The sequence below is a fragment of the Tenrec ecaudatus genome, chromosome 4 (genome assembly GCF_050624435.1).
Source record: "Tenrec ecaudatus isolate mTenEca1 chromosome 4, mTenEca1.hap1, whole genome shotgun sequence".
In the NCBI taxonomy this organism is placed as follows: Eukaryota; Metazoa; Chordata; class Mammalia; order Afrosoricida; family Tenrecidae; genus Tenrec; species Tenrec ecaudatus.
In genome coordinates this window covers 9,720,689-9,743,265 of record NC_134533.1, presented here as the reverse complement: position 1 = coordinate 9,743,265, position 22,577 = coordinate 9,720,689, and the positions used below count along the sequence as shown (strand labels likewise).

The window sequence follows — 22,577 nt, the reverse complement described above, 5'->3', positions numbered from 1 at the left end:
GGACACCTTGGCCTACCTGGGAATGCTGGAAACAAGTTAAAGGAATTACAATGTCGGGCGGGGGGGAGGGTTTGCTGGGGGGGGGGCGACTTTTAAAAGCTGCCATCCGAGGTGATGGCTTCTCTGTACTGACGCCAGCCCCCCCAGAATACAAGAAATAAGCAATTGGAAAACGGTCAGGCATGAAGGGCTTTCCTCGCCTGCTACCACTCCACCTTGTACCCCCCCTGTGCTCACTAACTGCATTATCATGGTGAACAGACACCAAGGTCAGGGCTTTCTACCCCCGGAGAGAGCTACTGTCTCTGAAACCCACGGGCAGTTCTGCCCTGTTCTATAGGGTCGCTGTGAGTCAGAATCCACTGGATTGCAGTTGCGGGGGTGGGGGTGGGGGGGGGGGTGGGGGGGGAGCTTGTGTTTGGTCGTTCACTCATTCACTCCCTGGATCATCCAGCCATGCAAGAGCTTCAATGTGCCAGGGTTTGTGCAGGATTCAGGGGGGGGCTAGCCCATGACTGAGACCCCAGTCTTCTGCCCTGAGAGTCAACTCCCAAGTGGGGCTTCGGAAAATCTTAGGATGAATGCGAGCAAACAAACTGCGTGTGCATGGAAAGTGAAACGGATGATCTGCTTTGCAAATCCGTATCCATTTCGCAATAAAAAGTGTAAAAAGAAAAATAAAACAACTTCGTGGGAGAGTGGCCTTTAAAAGGATGGCTTACGAAGCTCCTTCTTGCTCAGGGGGCGCCGCGTGGCAGGCAGGCTGGCAGGTCCCTGCCCAGCGGCAGGAGCAGGCTGTCGGTTGGCCTGGCAGGGCGCTCTGTGGGGAGGGGCCGGGTGACCTCACGCTGGCCAGGGCCGGGCCTGCGGCCATTAAAGCCAGTCCCTGTGCGGTGGCGCGGCTCAGCCTCCCCAGACCTCGAAGTGCGCGAGCGGTTCCCAGGTGACTTAGAGAAGGTGAGGCGCGCGGAGGCGGTCCCGCCCTGGGGCCGGGCTTAGTCGTGGACCTGGGAAGCCGACACAGGCGCCCCGCAGGTCTGGGGCGATCCCGGCCCGCTCCTGGGGGTGTCGGCAGGGTGGCAGGGCCGGGGCCTCCCCGCCGGCAGCCATCGTCCCCTGGGGTCAGGAGACGATGTTTACTGCTGGCAGCAGCCTGAATCCCTGTCTCTCTGCCCCAGGCACTTCAGCAGCTGACCCAGCGACTCCGACCAGCCGCCCAGCTTTGGGGACAAGATGCGCGCACCCATTGTAAGTGGGGCGGGGGGGGCGGTTTTCGGGGTGGCTGGGGGGCGGAGTTTGAGTTCATCTCTAAGAGAGGGTCCTGGAGGACGTGGGACCACACCGCCACCCACTGCCAGACAACAGGTGTCCCGTGGGAGTCAACTCCACCTGCGAGCATAGTTGCTTCAGTGCGCCTGCGCGCGCCGGCCTAGCTCCCTCCCCGGCCTCCCGGGCTGAGCCAGCAGAAGCGAACCCCGCCTCCCCTGGACTGTCCGGATCCCTGTCCCTGACCCCAGCAGGCTCCCTGCGGCTTTCTCAGCTTTGTAGGGACTGTTTCCAGCCTCAAGGGACACCGCGCGTGACCAGGGGCCAGCCTGCAAGTTCCCAGCGCTCGGTTGAACCAGCTCTCAGGGCAGGGACTTCTGAGGTTGACACCCCTAGACCGCGTCTTGCCCTGGGCTCTAGGACGGAATACTTGGAAAGTGCTTGGAAACAGCACCGGGCGCACACCTCGGTGCTCGGACCCAATTCACGACTGTTAGTCTGTTTCAGCAAAGTGCTGAACACCGAGCTTCGAGTGACAGCCTAAGGTGTATTTGACACTGGGAGGCTTTGGTCGTTTAAAAGCACCCCTCTGCTCTGGCCAGCAACTTTATTTTTGGTAACAATCGTGGAAAGACTACGAAAGTCCCCAAAGGAAATGCTGGCCTTTCACCTCACTGCATGGCATGCATGTAATCATGCCAGTAAAAGAGTAGACTGAAACTAAATTTTGCTACACAGACAGCAATGGATGGATAGTTTTACATTGGATTCGCGTATTTTTGGGGAAGGGTAGGCGTCTACGTACAGGTTGATTTCAGCAAAGAAGACAAACACAATCGTTTCTGTTTCCGTCTGAAAAATTGTCCACGTCTTTATCAAAGTGGATCTTGTTTGTTTGTCCGTGTTCAGGCATCGATCGAGCTATATTTGTCAGTCTCTCACCCACGAGAGAGGGATATTTGTCATCAGTGTGGCTTTGGAAAGATTCTTCCACATAAAGTAACAGCTACATTAATCGTTGGGAAAGCCTGAGGCTTTATTACAGGGCTGGCAGAGATGTATTTAAAAAAATGATTTCATGCTAAATTCCAGAAATTGCCAGTGTATAGTTCCAAGAAGATCACTTCAAGTGCCTTTGAAAGGAGCCCTGGTGGTGCAGTGGTTAAAGTGCTTGGCGGCAAAAATGGAAGGTTGGTGGTTTGAACCCACCAGGAGCTCTGCTGGAGACAACAGATGCAGCATTTAGCTTTCTTAAGAATGTACAACCGGGAAACACTCAGGGCAAGTGCTGCTCTGTCCTACACGGTCACTGTGCATTGAAACCAACTTGTCACATTAGTTAGGTAAAAGATCAAAGGCGGAACACATTCGTGGAGGCCAACAAACAGACCTTGAACTACTTATAGGCTTTTCCGTTTTTGTCGGTGGCTTTTTGTTATTTTGTTCTTGCGTTTTGCTGTTGCTGTTATTGCTTTGTTGGTTTTGACTTCATTTTTTGTTTTATTTGGCTTCGTCTGGTTTTTGCACTTATTAATATATCTGCATGGCTCTCTAGAGAAGATAAATATGGTGATTCAGAGATGAACAGGACCAATGGTTCCAGGGGGATAGGGGAGAAGTGGGGGTAGGAGAAAGGAAATGGGGTTAACCAACCCAGGGACAAGGGGACAACAAGTGAACTATAAGCAAGAAGTGGGGGTAGGAGAAAGGAAATGGGGTTAACCAACCCAGGGACAAGGGGACAACAAGTGAACTATAAGCAAGAAGTGGGGGTAGGAGAAAGGAAATGGGGTTAACCAACCCAGGGACAAGGGGACAACAAGTGAACTATAAGCAAGAAGTGGGGGTAGGAGAAAGGAAATGGGGTTAACCAACCCAGGGACAAGGGGACAACAAGTGAACTATAAGCAAGAAGTGGGGGTAGGAGAAAGGAAATGGGGTTAACCAACCCAGGGACAAGGGGACAACAAGTGAACTATAAGCAAGAAGTGGGGGTAGGAGAAAGGAAATGGGGTTAACCAACCCAGGGACAAGGGGACAACAAGTGAACTATAAGCAATGGAAGGAAGGTCTTAGGATGCCTAGAGGGGCTTAATTAAGGGCAATGTAGCAGGGAGGAATTACTAAACCCGAATGAAGGCCTAACATGATGGTGGGAAAAGAGGGAAGTAAAAAGGAAACAGAGGAAAGAACCAGGAGCAAGGGATATTTGTAGAGGTCTAAATACAGGCAGGTACATGTGCAAATACATAAATAATGAGCAGAGAATAGAACTATGTACTCATATCTATATGTTAAGAATTAAGGTTGAGATGGACATTGGGCCTCGACTCAATTACTCCCTCAACACAAGCACACTTCGTTCTAACAATCCGGCATTCTGTGATGCTCACCTTCCTGACATGTCACTGAAGACAAATGGGTGCCTAAGCAAATGTGGTGAAGAAAGCTGATGGTGCCCAGCTATCAAAAGATATAGTGTCTGGGGTCTTAAAGGCTTGAAGATAAACAAGTGGCCATCTAGCTGAGAAGCAACAAAGCCCACATGGAAGAAGCACACCAGCCTGTGTGATTATGAGGTATCAATGGGATCAGGTATCAGGGATCTAAGACCCAGAACAAAACCATGCCCAAGGTGAAGGGGGAGGAGGGGCAATGGAGTGGTGTCCCAATGCCTATCTGTAGACAATTGGACATCTCCTCACAGAGGGGTCACAGGGAAGAGGTGAGCCAGTCAGGGTGCAGTATAGCACCAATGAAACACAACTTTCCTCTAGTTCTTTGGTGCTTCATTACCCCCACTATCATGACCTCAATTCTACCTTACAAATCGGATTAGACCAGAGTGTGCACACTGCTACAGATAAGAGCCTGCAACACAAGGAATCCAGGATAGATAAACCCCTCAGGGCCAACAAAGAGAGATACCAGTAGGATTAAGGGATGGTGGGGGGAATAAGGGGGTCTTGATCACAAGGATCAATCTATAACCCCCTTCCAGGGGGTCGAATAATGGAAAAGTGGGTGAGGGTGACGGAGGATGATGTAAGATATGGGAATATTAATCTATAACTTACCCAGGGTTCGTGAGAGAGGGTGGGTGGGGAAGGGAAGGGGAAGAAATGGGGAGCTGATATCAGGGGTCCAAGTGGGAAGAGAATGCTTTGAAAATGATGATGGCGGCCCTTGTGCCGATGTGCTTGACACGCTGGATGAACGTATGCATGGATTGTGATAAGAGATGTAAGAGCCCCAATAAAAGTATTGAAAGAAAGAAAGATCAGAGCCACCCTTTAGTGGAGCAGACCAGTACTTAATACACTGCACCCCCAGGACTCCTTAGTGGGCCTCACTCACTGCCCCGAGGCGATGCTGACTCCCAGTGACCCATAGGACAGACTAGAGCTGCCTTGTGGGTTTCTGTGACTGACCCTTTATGGGGGAGCAGCAAGCCATGGCTCTCTCCTGCTGGCACCTGGTGGTTTTGAATGTGTCATCACTATGCCACCTTAGTGGGTGGGTAGTGACTTTGAACAGCTCTCCATCTGAAGCACTTCCACTCAGATCTGTTCACCAGACAATCACACATTTCCGTCTTCTTTGGCGGAGCTCCCAGTTTGTCTCCTCCTGCAAACGCCAGTGCACGTGGCTGGGTGACAGCGAATACCAACTTCCATTTCATCTGTTGCTTTGAAATGAAGGTCAAGTCCTTGGTGAAAATGACCCCGGTCTTTAAACCTCGCTCTTTTCGTTTTTCCCTGGAGCCCCAAGTCCTGTTTAAACACAGAACATGTGGTCGTACCCCAGGTGAAACACTACGCACCACCCGCTGGGGCCAGGAGGAACTGACTTTGAGTCTGTGTGAGTTAGAAGCCGACTGTAGAACTCACCAGGCGTTGTCTGAATCAACTTCATGGGGCAGGCTAAACAAACACAAGCAAACAAACAAAACCTCACTGCCATGAGTCGATTCTGACTCATAACCACCCTACAGGACAGAGTTGAACTGTCCTTGTGAGTTTCTGAGTCTGTTTCTGGGGCTATAAAGCTGCCTCTTTTTTCCTGAGGAGCTGCTGGTGGTTTTGAACAGCCGATCTTGTGGATTGCAGCCCAACGCAGAACCACCCTGCCACCAGGGCCTCTAACCTGTGTATTAAAGAGGAGGAAATAAAAGCCCACCCTCTCTTTCACTGCCCCTCTACTGAGCACAATGCTCTTTCCAGGGACGGGTTTCTCCTGATACCATGTCCAAATTACACGAGACAAGTCTCTCCATCTTTGCTTCTAAGAAGCATTCTGCCTCTGTTTCTTTCAAGACAGAATTGTTTGTTCATTCGGCAGCACCGTGGTTCAAAGGCATTCATATTTCTTTAGTCTTCCTTAATCACTGTTCAACTTTCACACGCATATGAAGTAATTGAAAATGCTATGGCTTGGCTCAGGTGCACCTTAGTCCTCAGAGTAACCTCCTCGTTTTTCAGCACTAATAAGAGGAAATCTCGGGGCCTTCCCCTGCCCTCTGGCCCTAGACTCCTCCTACTGACTTCTTTATGATCCCCTGCTTTGATTGGCAGGCTGGGTGGGTCTCTGCTCAGCTCACAAGGCAATCTGAACTACAGGTCCCTAGGGCTCTACACTTGAGAGGGGCAGGGGACTGGGTGGCCTACAGGAGGAAGTATCCTGTCCCTTTGGGTCACAGATCTCTTCTCAGGACGTTACCTGTGTCAGAAGGTTGCATGATGGTGAGCGAGGCCAGTCCTGGCCCTTCACATTCTGCTCAAATCTCATCGGTGAGCTTCATATGAACCCTGAGCAGGCCTTCGGGTGGAGTTAGCTCAACAGTCCCGGCCATGGGGCTGAAGACCGGAGGCAGAGAGCCTCCAGCAACAGGCATTCTGCGTCCTGAGCTCAGTGACACAGAGACAGCCGAGGGAATGGGTCGTTCTCAGGGTGGGGGCTTTGTTGTGACTCTCTTGATAGAGTGGAACGAACTTGGCCTTTCGATGGGGGCCCACTGTGCTAGAATCTGGGCGCCGCTTCTCAGGAGCGCTGAGAGCTCAGGCCATCCAAGACTCCTGCCTGTCATGGGGCCACTGTGAGACTACAAAGTGGAATCATACTTGTTATTCCCGGGGGGGGGGGGCGGGGGGGAGGTGTCAGGGGAGAGATTTGATTCATGGGAGCTGAGAGCTCCAGCAAAGAAGAGGCCAGGGGCCTGAGGGTCAGCAGAGACTCCTGCAGAGTGGATGTTCGTCCTGTGTCCTTTGGACTGCAGAGGCGAGGCCATCTGTTTCCCAAGGGCTGTGGTCAGCTCCAGGATCCCAGCAGGCCAAGGAATGATGGGTCAGCCGACCTTCTCTCTGGACTAGAGCCACCAGGCCCTCTCCTTGTCCTCCCAGACACCAACCCCCTGGCCTCAGCAGGGACGTCTCAACCCCTCACAAGACACGTCCTTTTATTCCCTTCTGCTCTTGTTAGGCTATTCATTCCTCACCTGTGGTTGGAAGGGGTGCCCCCCCCCCCAATCACGGGTTCAGTAGGCACAATTGTACGGTTGAGATACATAAAGATTCCATTACAGTCATAGAGAGCATGAGAGATCGAAGAGAGATTGAATTAGTGGAGTCAGACACATATCATGGTAGCATGCTCACCTCCTGGATGGCCATGATCTTACCGAGGTGAGGTGGGGCAGGGACCCGGCAGGATGCTCAAGCACCCCGTTTTTTGCTAACCAAGGGTGATATGTACTTCGGGGGGCATGATTGCAGGTAACCACACATCACAGGAAGGGGCAGTACAATAGGCACACACATCACAGGAAGGGGATGAACTAGGGGTGTAGACATGATAGGAAGGGGTGGAACTAGAGGTACACATGTGACAAGAGGGGCAGACTCAAGATTCATGATGGCGGCCTCATCTTGGCCACCCTTGGGCGGGCTTGACTTCTCTGGCATCTCCTACAAGCAAACAGACAACTACTATCCTTATCAGAAGGGAGTGGGCCCTACTTGTGGGATACGGTGTGGTGACTGCTGGCTCTGCATGGCTGGTAACCCTTAGGGAGAATAACCCCTGATCTACTTAGGGAGAATACCTCTGTGCATAGTCATTCACAAGCGGCTAAGTTGGGGATATATTTGGGGGAGAGAACTTGGGAGAATCTTTCTGTTTCCCACACACACCCAAATTCTGTGCAGTGGATCTGAATGGTCCTCGTCGTCTGGACCAGCTCAGAGCCGTGCAGTGATTTCAGAAGGTCACACAGCCATAGAGCACAGAGAGACTGCCCCCAAACGCCCTGGGCATCGAGTGTATGAGAGAGGTCAGCTGGGACCCTGCAGGGCGGGTGGGGGCAGGCTCCACGTCTGGGCACGAAGCCTTAGACAAATGGGGTTGACGCGGGTCGCACTTCTCTTATTCAAACCTTGGCACAGGAGCGTGGTAATCTCCTGCCAGGAAACCCTGCCCTTCAGTCTTGTCTGCTGGAAGAAACTCTGGACAGCCTCCCCAGAGGCTGACTCAGGCCTGGGGAATCTTAGGAATTTCCACATGGCATGGGGTGATCTTGGGGGAGGGGGAGCGGGCTGTGGTCAAAGTGGGGGAGACAGGGAGGAGAGCTGGCTTCTCCTTTGTTTCACAACCTGGTCCAGGTTCTCACCTGGTTCCAGACTATCTGCAGCCTTTCTGAGTAGAAACTAGCAGCAACCCTCCCAGGACCAATGATGGCCATTTCCGGAATGCTGCCTACCTGCCCGGCCCTGTTTCCTGAAGGCTTTATATGTGTTAGGAACTCTTTGCAGCCCCGGGTGACCCCGTGAGTCAGGTGCTAAAACATGCCCATTTCACAGATGAGGGAGCCGAGGCCTGGAGAAGCGGGATACCTGGGCCAAGGTGATGTAATTAGTAGGTAGCAGAACCAGTGCTTGAACCTCACTGGCCTGGTGCTGGGGGAAAGAGGATGCTTTCTATTCCCGAAAAGAGGGATGGTCTCGGACACCCACGGGAGCAGTTCCACCCGGTCCTGTGAGGTGGTTGTGAGTTGGCATCGACTGGATGGCAGTGAGTTTTATTGCTGTTTTCTGACTCTGGAGCGTAAGCAATCTGTTACTCCAAAAATCTGAAACTCATTCTGCTTTGAAAACAGCTGTTCACACTCACCCGGCCACTTTCTGTCCTTCTTGATACCTACAATATTTTATTGTAACTCAAAGCATCTGAGGAGAGCCACGGGGCCAGGCGTGGGTGGATGGGATGCTTCTGGGATGCCCTTGAACGTTCCTTTTGCTTCATTGAAACCTTGAGACTGAAAAGCGGCTGGCAACTGGCTCTCATTTTCCTCCCTGGTTCTGCCCATGGTCCGGCCCTCAGGGTCTGGCAGCAGCTCAACCTTCCAGGTGGGAACAGGGCTTGGTATTGTCTGCTACTTACAACTCACTGAGCACTGAATTGTAAAATTAAGTGAATAAATAAGTTTGCAAAGACCCGCTGGAGGCTGGTGATAAAGTAAGCACAAACACCAATCCACACCCAGTGTGGGGCTGGATCGCCCTCCGCACAGCCCCCTGTGTTACAGACTGCAGCTCCCAAGGGCTTGCTGGCTGTCAGTCTCACAGATGCACTGCCGAGTGGGCTCAAGCTGCTGTCCCTCCGGTGAGTGGTGCTGGCTGTGTGTCGTCACAATGGCTGCCATCACCCAGCGACCCTGCAGAACAGAGTAGAACTGCCCCATGGGGTGTCCAGCGCTGAAATCTTTATGGGAGCGGACTGCTGGGTCTCAGACCTTTCTATTATCCCCAAGAGCCTGCGGCAGCAGTGCTGCAGCTCGGGTGCCGCCAGGGCGCCTTTTTTAGGTTAGTCGGTGGTGTACTGGTGATAGGTCGGGTGGTGAAGCATGACGTCAGCAGTTTGAAACCAACAGCGGCTCCGAGGGAGAAAGACGAGGCTTTCTGCCCCATAAAGAATCGCAGCTTCAGAAGAAGGTCTACCCTGTCCTACAGGGTCACCATGAGTCAGAATCAACTCAGTGGCAATGAGTTTAGTTTGTGGGGAGACAAGCACAACCCACTGCACTGCCCAGTGGCCGAGGGCCACAGCAGTGACCTGCTCATGGGAAGGGCTAGATGGTGGGCCTGCAGGTGCTCAGGGAGCAAACCTTCTGACGAAGAACGTTTGCGAAGGCAAACTGTTCGAAAAGACGTTCAGCCATGCACGCTAGCACGCGACGGTTGCAGAAAAGCCAGCAGATGCACACTGTCTTTCTCTGATCTACACTCTGAGAACGAGGCTGCTGTGTCCCTCCCCGCCTGTGGTTTGTATGTGACATGTCAGGTTCAAGGATGCTTCTGCACCATCCGCGGGGGCCTGTGTACAAGGTCCAGGTAGGAGGGGCTTTCCAGAGACTGACAAGAGCCACCTTTTCCAATGAAACAAACTGTATGACGATTGACATGAGCAGTTTTAAAAATTAAAACAATTGTTTTTTACGATAAAAATAATCCAGACCTATACGAAAGTCAAACACCCAGATAATGCAAGTCCCTGGGGTCTCATCCCCACTGCATTTACTGTACACACGTGTTGTCCTCACATCCTGCACAGTGTGTCAGCTATGTTACTTACATATTTATAAAAGAGGTATCTTAAATGTAAATAAAATGCTATCATTTCCGCATCTGTGGATACAAACCCACCTGGTCCTCTCTGCTGGCTGGCTGTGTGGATGCAGGCTCATTCATTCATTGATTCACAGTCCGTTACAGGTTTGATAAATACCCTGTTCGCCACCATGGCTCCCCGAGAGGTTAGTGAGCAAGCCTAAGCTTCTGGCCTTCTTCCCAGCATTGTCGTTTGGACATTTTTCAAGTGTAGTTTGACTTCTCAACTATTCCAAGCGGAACGACTTGCGTATTGGACATCTGAATGCTCACCACCCGGAGGTTCCCGTGTTACGGCCGGGGGGCCCTGGGTCCTTGGGTGGTGTCAGGGTCCTGATGGGTGACGGGCTGGGCTGCTTGTTTGTGCTGGATGAGTTTCGGAGGCCAGGACGGCACTCCGATTTGCTTGCTAAGGGAAATGCCAGGAACACAGCTCTTTGTGACCCTGCTTTTGTGGAGGGATAAAGGCTCTTTGTTGTGAAGTCCCGTGGCTCAGAGTCTCGGCTTTGCCATTCTCATTGGCACGGGGTGCCTAGGAGAGCCATGGACACTCTGCTGCCCGGAGGTCCCACCTGAGCCCTGCTCAGAGGCGGGCTTTCCTGGCACTTCGTGACCAGGTCTGAAGGGCAGCGCAGCCCCGTGTGGCATCTAACCTTACATACAACCAAGGCTGAGTGAAGCTAGGATGGAATCTTTATAACTGCCACTATTCTGACACAGAGTGGCCCTACAGGACAGAAGAGAGCTGCTCTTGGGCTAACGTATTGATTGGGCTGTTCACCATAAGGCCAGCAGTTTGAAACCACCCACTGCTCCTCGGGAGAAAGATGAGGCTTTCTACTCCCATAGAGTTGCAGTCTCAGGAACCCACAGGGGCAGCTCCACCCTGTCTTATCGGGTCGCTGAGAGTCGGCATCGACTCGATGGCAATGAGCGCTTATTTACTTACTTGTTTGCTCCTTGATTATTTTTATTTATTTATTTATTTATTTATACTTTTTTCCATTGTGAATCAGGTGAAGGTTTACAAGCAGATCATAGTCTGACATTCAACAGTCCATACGCATTTTGTCTCCATGTATCTGCTGTAATCCCCTCAAGGGACCATTCACACTATTGCACACCCGCCCTTTTGGTTCCCGGCTCCCTTTCCTAATTCTGTCAAATTTACCCTTCAATAAATGCTACTCTTTTGATCATAAATGGCCAATGGAATATTCCAACACCAGGGTGGGGGATTGAGGTGTTGGTGGTGGTGTTGTGATGACTAAGGGCAATGCTTGGAAATTCCCCCATAAGCCTGATCTCTTTTATGATTTTAAGGGTTTTTTCCCCCCACATTTTTCTCCCACCTGCGTAGGACCTTCTAATGTGATCCTTTTCAGAGCAGTTGGTGGTGGGAGCCGGGCACCATTTAGCTCTTCCCATCTCAGGGTTGTAGGGTCTGATGTGTTCAAGGTCCATTGGCCCATTGGACTCTTGTTTCCATGTGTCTGTAGACTTCCATCAGCATTCTTTCCTTGGCTGGAGAAAGGCCAATGGCTGCATCTCATATGGCTGCTCACAAGCTTTGAAGACGCCAATTGCTGGTCACCCAAGTAGGATGTGGAAGACCTTCTCCGTGAACTCTTATGCCCACTGACCTTGGTGCCCCAGAGGCTACAGTCCTGGTCCCCTGGGTCCAGCAACTGGTTCTCTCAAGGTGTTTGGGAATGTCTAAGAAGTGCTCATCATCTTGCTCGCTTTATCCTCTGCCACACTCATGGATATGTTTGCAGCCTAGGTGAGGACACATGCAAACTGCCACTGTGGGAAACTCCCACCTTCCCTTCCACACCCTGGCAGCACACACATCTACTTTTAGATCAGGCCGTGTCCTTTAGAAAATAGTGTTGCTGGCATATATTTCACATGGCCTACAATTTAGTCATTTCATCATGTTCAGAAACATTCCGCAGTCATCACGGCAATCGATTATAGAACCTTTCTTTTTTCTCATACTTGTTGTTGTTAGTTCCTCATTCCCCTCAGCCTCCCCTGCCATCTGGCTAATGATCGATTCAGCTATTTTCTCTATAGATTTAGCTATCCTAGATTTGATATGCAGAAAGTCATCCAAAACACAGATAAGAAGCACACAAAATACAGCAGTGACAAAAAAACCCCAAAAAACCAAAGGAAAACCTCAATAGAAAAGAAAGTGAAAATACTAAAAAACTGAAACTGTTTTACAATGGGTCAAAAAGAAGCTCAAAGGATTCGGTGTGACATTTTAACCTAACTACACCTGCCTTCATCCACTTTACCAGGCTCCCTGCCTGACAGGAAGGCTGGTCCGAGGGGATTCACCCAGGGTCAAAGCATGTGAAGACCCTGAAAATGAACGGTGGGCTTCTACTGTCATCCAAGCTTTCTGCAAACCCGTGTTCAGAATCTAAGCTCTGACACCCTTCCCTACTTCAGATTTAGATTTTATTACTTGCGATCCTTGCATCTTCACACAGGCTGTGTGCTTTCTCCATGTGGATTTGGTCGACACTTCACTTAGATGGCTGCTTGTTTTAAGGCAACCCTGGACTCTTTTGGATAACGAGGCGCCATCTGGTTTCTTCACCATGCTTTGCTACAGCACCCATATCGTCGATGATCTCTTTGTGAGGGCGGGCATCAAGCGCCGCCATGATGTAAGAATGAACTGTTCTTAGATGAGGGCTAGAATGAAGTGTGAGCCCCAAATCCATTCATATACCTACAGGTCACATATATATATATATATATGTCTCTGGTTGACTTTAGATATCATTATCATCTGGTGATAGATAACATTATGAATCATCCCAGTGGGGCATAAGGTCATTCCATTGATCGTATTGTTAATTTAACCAGTGGTATAGAATGTAAACCGCTGTTGAGGGAAAAAATACTAAGCCTGTGTAAGCCAGCTTTGCAGATTGAAATGCATGAATTGTTGCCTTGTACAGATGAAACAGTTAAGTGACTGGACACTATTTACATGCACAGTGGGGGAGGATGACAAGGCAAAACATTCAATAGCTCTCACTCAATGAAAGTAGAAAGATGCCGACCAGCTAACACATGTCATCAACAAGCAAGGAGAGCATGAACATAGTAAATGTCTGGTAGTCCTGGTACCCTCGGAGCATGGGACAGCAGTCATCTGCTTCTCACATTCGGGGGTTTCAGCTACAGGTGAGTTTAAGGTAAAGCCCAGTTCATTTAGTGGGGTCTCCACATCGAATCCTTCAAGCAGGGCCTGTGGGAAACAGAAAGATTTTTCCAAGTCCTCTCCCCCAAATAGGACACTGCTTGCAGCTAATGGTAAATAATTGTCATTACTTCCCTGAAGGCCCTCAGCAGACTTCCCACCATGGGTAGGCCTGCTCCCTGCTGCTGAGGACAATGGGCTACTTCTCCCTAAAGGCGTGCAGTCATCATTTGGTCCCTGTAGGTGGAGTTCACACCCTACTGATAATGGGCTCTATAGTTGAGCCAGGGAACAGGCCAAACGGCTCAGTGACATCCAAAGTTAGGCTGCCATCCTGAATCTAGGATCTGTCCATCTTGCTACATGGACACCCCCAATCCCTCCTCTTCCTATTGCGTGTACACCCCTAGATTGTCCTCTCATTGCTGTATAACCTGTAGTGTGACCCCTTCCTGTGACGTATGTCTTTACCTGTAATTAGTGGGCTTGCACACCCCCCAAAGATATATAGGCCTAGGTTAGCAATAAAGAGCTCTCTCTCGGGAGCCTCTCTTGGCCTCTGGCTGCTTCCCTCCTCTCCAGTCCTCGCTCCCCTGTTCCCTTTCCCCTGGTCCTCCTTCCCTTCCCCCTCTCTCCACGTGGACCACCAAGCGGGGCTGAGGTGAGCCTTGCTACTATGAAATGTGTCTGACTCCACTATTTCAATCTCTCTTCTATCTCTCATGCTCTCAATGACTTTATTATATATATGTGTGTATATGTGTGTGCGTGTGTGTGTGTGTGTATATTAAGGTGACCAGACATCCCTCTTTTTTTTAACAATTTTCGCCATGGGATGCGGTGATATATAATTTGCATATATATATTATATATATACATATATATATATCAACTGTACAATTGTGTCTATTGAACTCGTGATTAGTGGTGGGGGGCTGGCTCCTTCTCCCACAAGGGTCCTTTTATGTCAAAGCCAAGCTCACTAGCATAGAGTCAATGCCAGCTCAGAGGGACCCTGTAGTACAGAGCAGAGCTGCCCCTGTGGGTTTCCAAGGCTGTAACTCTTTGTTGTTGTTGTTGTTGTTAGGTGCCATAGAGTTGGTTCTGACCCATAGCAACCCTATAAACAGAACGAGACACTGCCCAGTCCTGCGCCATCTTCACAATTGTTCCTGTGCCTGAGATTATCGTGACAAGCTGGGCCTTCCCCTTTCCTGCTGCCCTTCCACCTTAGCAGACATGACGTGCTTCTCCAGGGACTGCTCTCTCCTGACAACACGTCCAAAGTGTACAAGACAAGTCTTGCCATCGTGCCTCTAAGGAGTACTCTGGCCGTCCTTTGTCCGACACAGGCGGGTCGTCCTCTCGGCGGTCCACGGTACTTTCAACAGTCTTCTCCAGCACCACCATTCAGTGCATTGATCCTTCTTCGGTCTGTCCGGGAGCAGAAAGCTCCGTCTGTCTCCGGAGGAGACGCTGGTGGTTTCGAACTGCCGGTCTTACAGTTGCCAGCTCAACTGTAGCCACTGCGCCACCAGGGCCCCATCCTTTTGTACCCCGAGGGGGTGGTGGGGACTGGGACAGTCACTGTTCTCAGCTTTGGGGGACACATGACCACACAGCAGAGGCGGCCGTAAACAACATGTAAATAACCGGGCATGGTTGATATGTTCCCGCGAAACTTCACTGACCCCGAAATCTGAATTTTGTCTCATTTTTATGAGTCACAAAAGAAGTGTTCTTCTTTTGATTATTTTGAAACCATTTCAAAGTGCAAAGTCCCCAGTCTTGCCCTCAGGACGGGGCAAAAAGAAAGAAAGGCCCTATTTTGGCCCTGGGAGATAGTTTTTAACCTTCTATTTTTATAACTTGATGTCTTGGATTCCCGAGTTTGAGTCCGTGGAACCGGCTCATGGTGTCATGAAGCAGTGCTTTTCCTAGAGGTGCCGCCGTGGGATGAATCACTCAGACCCTTGCCGCTGGTCCCCCATGCCTTGTTGACCTCTGCGTGACCCTCTTTATGGTGCCCTTGGCTGTCTTTCCTTACTCCCCTCTCCCACCGCAAGGGTTTAACCTGATTGGTGTGATGCCTTTTATTGCTGTTGCTTTTAATGAACATATCTTTGGGTGGGGGCTGACGAATACCGCTGGTCCATCCGAGGCTCTTTTGTATTCTGGAAGCTGGAAGTGGCCTGATGTTGCAGAACGGATTTTCACAACAGGATCTAGAGACCCACCCACACTGCTAGGCAGACACCTGGCTCCTTGCTTCTAGAACCAGGGCACAGGCCTCCACAGGTGAGCCTATTCCATTTGACCTCGGTTTCAGAAAGAAGCTTTCTTGAGGGATCGTGTGTTTTGAGCTTTGGCGTGTCTGGAAATCTGCATCTGTTTTCTCTGACCGGGGAGGTCACCGTGACTGAATATTGACAAACAGCAGCAACCACGAAAACCTTTTCTTTCTCAGCTCTCGAGGTCACCATTATACTTCAAAATGCTTTTCCTTTTTAGGGGAAGGGCTGACACGCCTTTTCACGTTCAATTCTGTCGAGTTTTGGTAAACACAGAGTTGCGGCATAGTGGGTGAGGCCCACAGTTAAGAAATAAAACTGGCTCAGAAGTTCAAATGCCCATCCCCCAAACATCCTAAATGCCCCTGCATAGTCCACCCCTCTTCTGGGCCCAGCCAATCCTAGTGGCCCATAGCAGTGAGTAGAATGCCCCGCAGGGCTTCCAGGGCATTTGTAAGTCTGGACAGAAGCAGACTGCTTCCTCTTTCTCCCCAGGAGCTGCCGGTCAGTTGGAACCTCTGACCTTTTTGTTTATAACCAAGTGTTTTAACTCAGCCCTCCCTTTCGGCAATCGCCACATCCATGGTCTGTTCTGGGGTTTGCCTATTCTGGAATGTCCAATAAATGGAATAGCCTTCCAAGTTTGTTTGTTTGTTTTTAACTTAGCATCATGCATTTGCTGCTCCCTTGGCTTTTGTGGTTCACTGTTATAAAATCATAGTCTTGTCATTACCCAAATGATTATTTTTTGTCTACCTAAACCATTATTGTATTTTTAATGTTTGGGTGATAGTTATAAGGGTCCCCCTTAGTCTTTTACTGTGTTTCTAAGAGCTCTGCTGATGTAGCGGTTACAAGTTGGGCTGCGATCCTCAAGTTTAGCAGTTCAAAACCACCAGCCGCTCCTTGGGAAAAAGATGGGGTTTTCTACCCTGATAAAGACTCACAGTGTTGGAAATCCAAAGGGGCTACCGTGTCCTGGGGTCACTGTGTATTGGCATTGACTTGATGGCGGTGAGTTAAGAATATATATTTTTTGATTTTGTTATGCTTAATATCTGTCTGGGACTCCGTCAGCTCCTTGGGGCTGGGTGCCCACTGGCTGCTATCAGTGACATAGGATGATAATCACATGATCTCTTTTCCAGCCTGCCACTTCTCTGTGGCGCCCTGCTTGTCTTAGGTTCTTGACTCTTTGCGAGATCACTGATGAGATTTCCCACTGGGGACACTTGAAGATTTCCTGGCTCGCAGCACACAGCTGGTGAACGCCATCCCCTTCCTTCTAGGAAGCAGGTGGGCTTTGCCATCTGAGGGCATTGTCTGCTGCTCGGTAGGGTCTCAGTCCGATCTGGGTGGCCCCTGAGAAGACAAGCTAACCTCGCTACAACAAGAAAACCTGGCTTGTCTGTAAAATCCCTGTGAGAAGTTCTCCGCCAACCCCACTCCCTCCTTGTCATCTGTGATGTTTGTTTGCAGTTTAAATGCTTCTGTGGAATAGAGGGGAACTGCCAGGGACCTGGCCTCAAGGGTGTTGTTATGTGGTAATAGTCTTTTCCAACCGCCTAGCTCCCTCCCACCTCCACATCCAAAGTAAACAAACAAAGAAAGAAATCCCACACGGGTCCCTAGCCGTGCTGTCGATTTTGACTCATGAGGACCCCATGTGGAGGCAGCATGACGGACGGTCCTCTGTCTTCCTTGTCCTTGAACACTCAGTCTCTCCCCTGGGCTCACAGAACTTGGCCATGGGATGTGGGCAAACTCCCTGGATCTGCCCGCATAGACTGAGTGGTCCAGAGCCGCACCTCACCTGTTCCCTGAACCAGAGGGCAGTGTGGGCTGTTACTCTGGAGTCCTGCACCTGGGAGAGGACCCAGGGGCCAGGGCCACACACCTCTGGTGGGCCGTGTCTCCTGGTGGAGGAAAGGGTTGTTTTCCGTGCTCACTGAAGCAATCTAAGCATGACTTGGATCCAAGAAGGTCGTCATCCATGAGCCAGGTCCGAGTCTGCACACCCGGCCCGCCCCTCGGCATTTCCCACTATGTCTGATATGAGGGCCTTGATGAAGCTGCATGGAAATGACCTTGGACCTGGGACGTGTCCTCATACTCGGTCCCATGATCCTCTAACAGGGCTTTACTGATCGTTAGCCTCCTTCCCTCAGATCCACTTTCCCTACTCACATGCACATCCTCTCTCTCAAGCACACTCATGTCCTCACACATGTACCTTGTCACACACACTCACATACTTGCACGTACGCATGCTCCCACACACACGTTCTCACATGCCCACTGACATGTGGGGACTCTCAGCTGCCCTGCACGCTAGCCCACACGCCCACACTTCACGTATGCACTCACGCCCAGGTCCTCCCACACACGCCCATGGTGTTTACCCTTTCACATGCTTACTCACACACACGTTTCCACACGGGCGCTCTCCCAACACACCCTCACACACCCACTCTGTTATGCACGCACAGTCTGGCATCACACACCCTGTTCCCCAGACACATGCTCACCCATGTCTGCTCACTGCCTCTTCTTATCAGACCGAGTAGCCGGGAGGGCAGCGCTGACGGAGACGAATGGCGTTTACCAACCAGGCCTTGAGCCAGGTTCTGGCAGCCCCTGCTGGGGGTCTCAGGTTGCAGCCCTGGTCAAAGAACCAGTGCTATCCATGTGAAGGTCAGGGTGATGGTCAAGATGCAGGGGGGCAGCCAGCCTAGAGTACAATCTGGGCCATGTCACTCCTGAGCCACTTCCTTCTCATCTATGAGCCTTGATGTCCCCATCCACAAACTGGGTGCCTACCAGAGCCCACCTCAGGATGGTGGTGTGGATTTAGGGAGCTAATGCCTGTCAAACGCGTCACAGAACACTGGGATCGGAGCTAGAGGACACGAAATGAGATCACAAGAAACAGCAACCATCAGGCAGGTGTTCCCGCTAAGGAAGAAACCGCTTAGCTTGCCATGTATCCTTGACAACGACAGGTGGGCGGGGCTATGCTACAGATTTACTGCTCCAGAGGTGAGGCTGACATTGGGGCTCAAGAGCATGTGACCAGATGACCACATGGGTAAAGTCACCAAAACGCCTCTAACAGCCCTGTCCTTGCTTTTGCAGCCAGAGCCCAAGCCTGGAGACCTGGTGGAGATATGCCGCCCTTTCTACAGACACTGGGCCATCTACGTGGGCGATGGATATGTGATCCACCTGGCCCCCCCAAGTAAGGCCGGCTGTGCTGGACGGAGGTGGGGGAGGCCTGTGGGTAGCAGGTGCCCCTCATGGTTTGCTCTGCTCCCCAGTTGGCAGCTCGTTCTTGAGTGTCCACTGTATGGTGTGGCGATGGTTTTCCAATGAACCCCTGGCGCCTGAGTGCTTCTGGAGAGGAGCTGGGCTGGGCAGCTGGCGGGAAGCTGTGCTCTCCTGTGGTGGCTGGATTTTGACTCTGTATCCGCCCCGTTCAGCTCTTAGACATGAAGCCGTTGGGAAGGACACAGGTGTCTGGGCAGACAGGCTTGACTGGGAATCCGGTTCTAGCCTCCAGCCGCGATTTCCTTGCCTGTAAAATGAGGCCCCAAATCCTTAACTTGGAGGAGAATTTTCTGAAATGTTTCATGTAAGTGGATGGATAACCTAAGTATTTTTGCTCCTCAAATATGCTATTTGATATTGCTGGCTTTCACTCTCCACTGGGTCAGTCCTGTTGAACATCTACAGTGTCTCCTGTAGCTAGAAAATACACACACACACACACACACACACACACACACACACACCTCCTGCTAACCCCAATGAAAGCAAACCTCATCTCCGGTTTCTCACATCCTGGTTGTTTTTGTTCCCTGGCACGAAGGTAGCATTGATGCCACAGCAGGCTGGCTGTAAGATCGGGGATCGGTTCTGTCACAGCTCAGGCAGCTAAGCTTCCAAACCAGGGTCCCCATGACGTTGACACTTGCCGTGTTGGCCTCTCAGCTGTCCTGTCGCTGTTAGAGCCCAGATCCCCTGTCTGGAGTTGTGTCGCTCCTTCCGGGTGGGGCTGTGCCCTCGTCCCCACTGGCGCTCACTCATGTCACAGCTCAGCCAGCGTCTGTGGGGAGCTTGGTCCCTTTGCTTCCAGGAGGACAGGGGAGTCCTTTGTGCCTTCCTGTCCACCTTCTCTGCAGGAATCAGCTGTGTGTCTTTCCAGTCCAGGGACTGTAGGGTTGAAGCTCTGCATGGTTGGCAGTTCTAAACCACCTGCAGCTCTGAGGAAGAAAGACGGGGCTTACTACCCCCCTGAACAGTGACAGTCTCATAAGCCCACAGGGGTTGCTATGAGTCAGCATTGACTCGATGGCAGTGAGTTTGGTTTGGGTAGGGTCGGGGGAACCAGTGAAGGTCACGTGTTTATGTGCAGTGCAATTCCCAACTCAGAAACTGAATGAATGTGCACTCGGCCTGTGCGTGCAGAATTAAGAGAACCACTCAGATGTCACAGATGTCGAAGGCCAGCTCCCCTGGGTTATGGAAAACAAAAATTGCTACACATCACGGGACTTCACCCTGCTCCCTTCAAATTAGGAAACCCGGGCCCAGAGACCACTGCTCCGTCTCTAAAGACACACAGCCATGGGTCTCATCCATTTCCCTGGGCCCTTCCACATCCTGCTCCTCCCTCTGTGGATGGTGCTGGGTCAGCTCAGCCCCGCAGCCCGGGACCAATCGCTCTGTTTCCTCTTTGTGGGTCCACAGGTGAAATCGCTGGAGCTGGTGCCGCCAGTATCATGTCTGCCCTGGCGGATAAGGCCATCGTGAAGAAGGAACTGCTGTACGATGTGGCCGGGCGGGACAGGTACCGGGTCAATAACAAGCACGATGACAAGTACCCACCACTACCTCCCAACAAGATCATCCAGCTGGCCGAGGAGCGGGTGGGGCAGGAGGTGCTCTACAAACTGACCAGTGAGAACTGCGAGCACTTTGTGAATGAGCTGCGCTACGGAATCGCCCGCAGTGACCAGGTGGGTCCTCAGCCTGTGTCCCCATCTACAGGAACCAGACCTTCCCCCAGCTCTCAGTGCCTGGGCCTCTGCTATGGGCTGGGCCGAGGTAGAGAGAGTGGAATGGACAAGGCCTGAATAGCAGGGGTGGAATGTCCCTGGTCTCATGTCTCCATGAATGGCGACCGCTCCTGGGCTTCTCCCTTCATCCTGAGCCCTTTTCTCCTCTCCCTTTCCTTGTGGGGACCATCTGCAGCCCTGAGTTGGAGAACAAGGGCCGTGATATCAACAGAGACAGGGAAGCTTGTTGCTTCTTTAAGCTTGTTACTCTGAAAACAAAGTGATGCTCTTGGACTTGGGTGGTGACTATGCTGAGTTAGACCAGCTGTTGACGCAGGTATACATGTAGATCCGGGGTGCCCAACAGTGAGTCATCACAGATCAGTGTGTTGCCTCCTGTGGGTAGGGTTGGGGTGTCAGTCTGAGGGTGGGTGGAGGCTGCCTTGTAATATTTCTATAAAACCCTGTCCTTATCCTGCTGAAATGAAGGGTCCACCCAGTGGGTATAGCTTTGTGCCTTTTCTTTAGTTTGATTTTTGTGCTTTTATTTAGCATTTTATTTATCCCTCTCTCCTTTGAATTTATCTCCTTAGTAACTCGTTTCTGTAACTTTTGCTCTTACTTTCACCCCTTTGGGGCAAGAGGACAGGCAGGGTGAAGGCGCCGTTTGAACGTGATCTTAAGCATGTTTATTCACGCAAAACAGTGTGACTTTGTTTTTCAATGAATGGTTGAGGTTTAACCTGCCATGCCATTGATTTCTATGTGTGAGAACTGTTTTTTCTCTCTTGGGCAATGGTCAAGAGCACCTGCAATCAGTGAGGGGCCTACGCTGGGCTCTGTCTCTTGCTATCTGGATGACTTGGCCACTGTTATTCCAACATGCAAACTTTGGTAAAGGACCAGTGATATTACTGATCTTGGAGGGTTCGCACGGGGCCAGCTCAGAAATGCACGTGCTCCATTGTAGTGTTGGAAGCCATGACACTTGTCCCCGTCTTCACTTATTATTTTGTCTTGGTTCACCCGTCGCTTCTCCCACTGGCCTGTTTGGGCGCCAGTTAGAGGACGAGGCAGTGATCTCCAACCCCACCACCGACCTACCAGGATCACGTTCTTGTTCCCGGCATGCTGCTGATACTCAACTGTGTTTTCACACATGCCGCATGTTGGTTAACTCATTCCTACTCCCCTCTAGCACGAAATATTCTCTAGCTTTCCATTCATATCCTTGCATTGTTTCTTTCCATCAAATGCGTTATTCTTACTCAACAACTCTTTACCTATATATCAGTGTCAAACTCCTGAGTAGAAAACCTGAGTACCTATTACACCTGTACATCTGGGGAAAGGTCAAGAAAGGGCAACATGGCCAGTACTGGATGAAGATTTCACATCATTGTCATTGTTATTAGGTTCTGTTGAGTCTGTTCCCGCCCATTGTGCCCCTCTGCACAACAGAATGGAACACTGCCCTGTCCTGCACCATCCTCACCATTGGTCCAAGACTTGAGCCCTCTGATGTAGCCGTTGTGTCCATCCATCCCCTTGAGGGCCTTCCTCTTTTTCGCTTCCCTTCCACTTTACCAAGCATCATGTGCCTCTCCGGGGATTGGTGTCTCTGGACAATATGCCCAAAGAACATGAGACAAGTCTCGTTGCCATTGCCTCTGAGGCACATTCAGGCTGCGCTGCTTCCAAGAGAGATTCGTTTGTCCCTTGGGCAGTCCATTGGACTTTCCATGTCCTTTGCCAGCACCACCATTCAAATGCATTGCTCCCGCTTCACTGTCCAACTTTCACAACTGAAAATGCAATGGCTGGGGTCAGGTGAGCCTGGGTACACTCCTGCTCTGCAACACTTATGAGGGCTTGTGCCCCAGGTTTACCCAATGCAATGGATCCTTTGAACCCTTGATGCTGTCACCCTATCCACCATTTCTCCTGATGTTACCTCCTGGTCCAGTTGTGAGCATTCTGGTCTTCTTTACATTGACTTCTAATCCATACTGAAGGCTGCAGTCCTGGATCTTCAACAGCAAAGGCTTCAAGACCTCTGTACCTTCAGCGAGCAGGC

General features: G+C 51.0%; 1 protein-coding gene across 2 annotated transcripts in view; it reads left to right on the top strand.

Moving 5' to 3' along the window:
• The first annotated feature begins 804 nt into the window (after window positions 1–804).
• Window positions 805–22,577, top strand: part of LOC142444548 (phospholipase A and acyltransferase 3) — a 36,491-nt gene continuing 14,718 nt past the window's right edge. The window contains exons 1-4 of one of the 2 annotated variants that reach the window (XM_075545568.1): window positions 805–957; window positions 1,179–1,248; window positions 18,579–18,681; window positions 20,193–20,461. In XM_075545568.1, the coding sequence (XP_075401683.1) occupies window positions 1,234–1,248; window positions 18,579–18,681; window positions 20,193–20,461 (387 nt within the window). In that variant the 5' untranslated portion in view covers window positions 805–957; window positions 1,179–1,233. Of the gene's footprint in view, window positions 958–1,011; window positions 1,036–1,178; window positions 1,249–18,578; window positions 18,682–20,192; window positions 20,462–22,577 lie in introns of those variants that run through there. The other variant, XM_075545569.1, reaches the window with a different exon arrangement.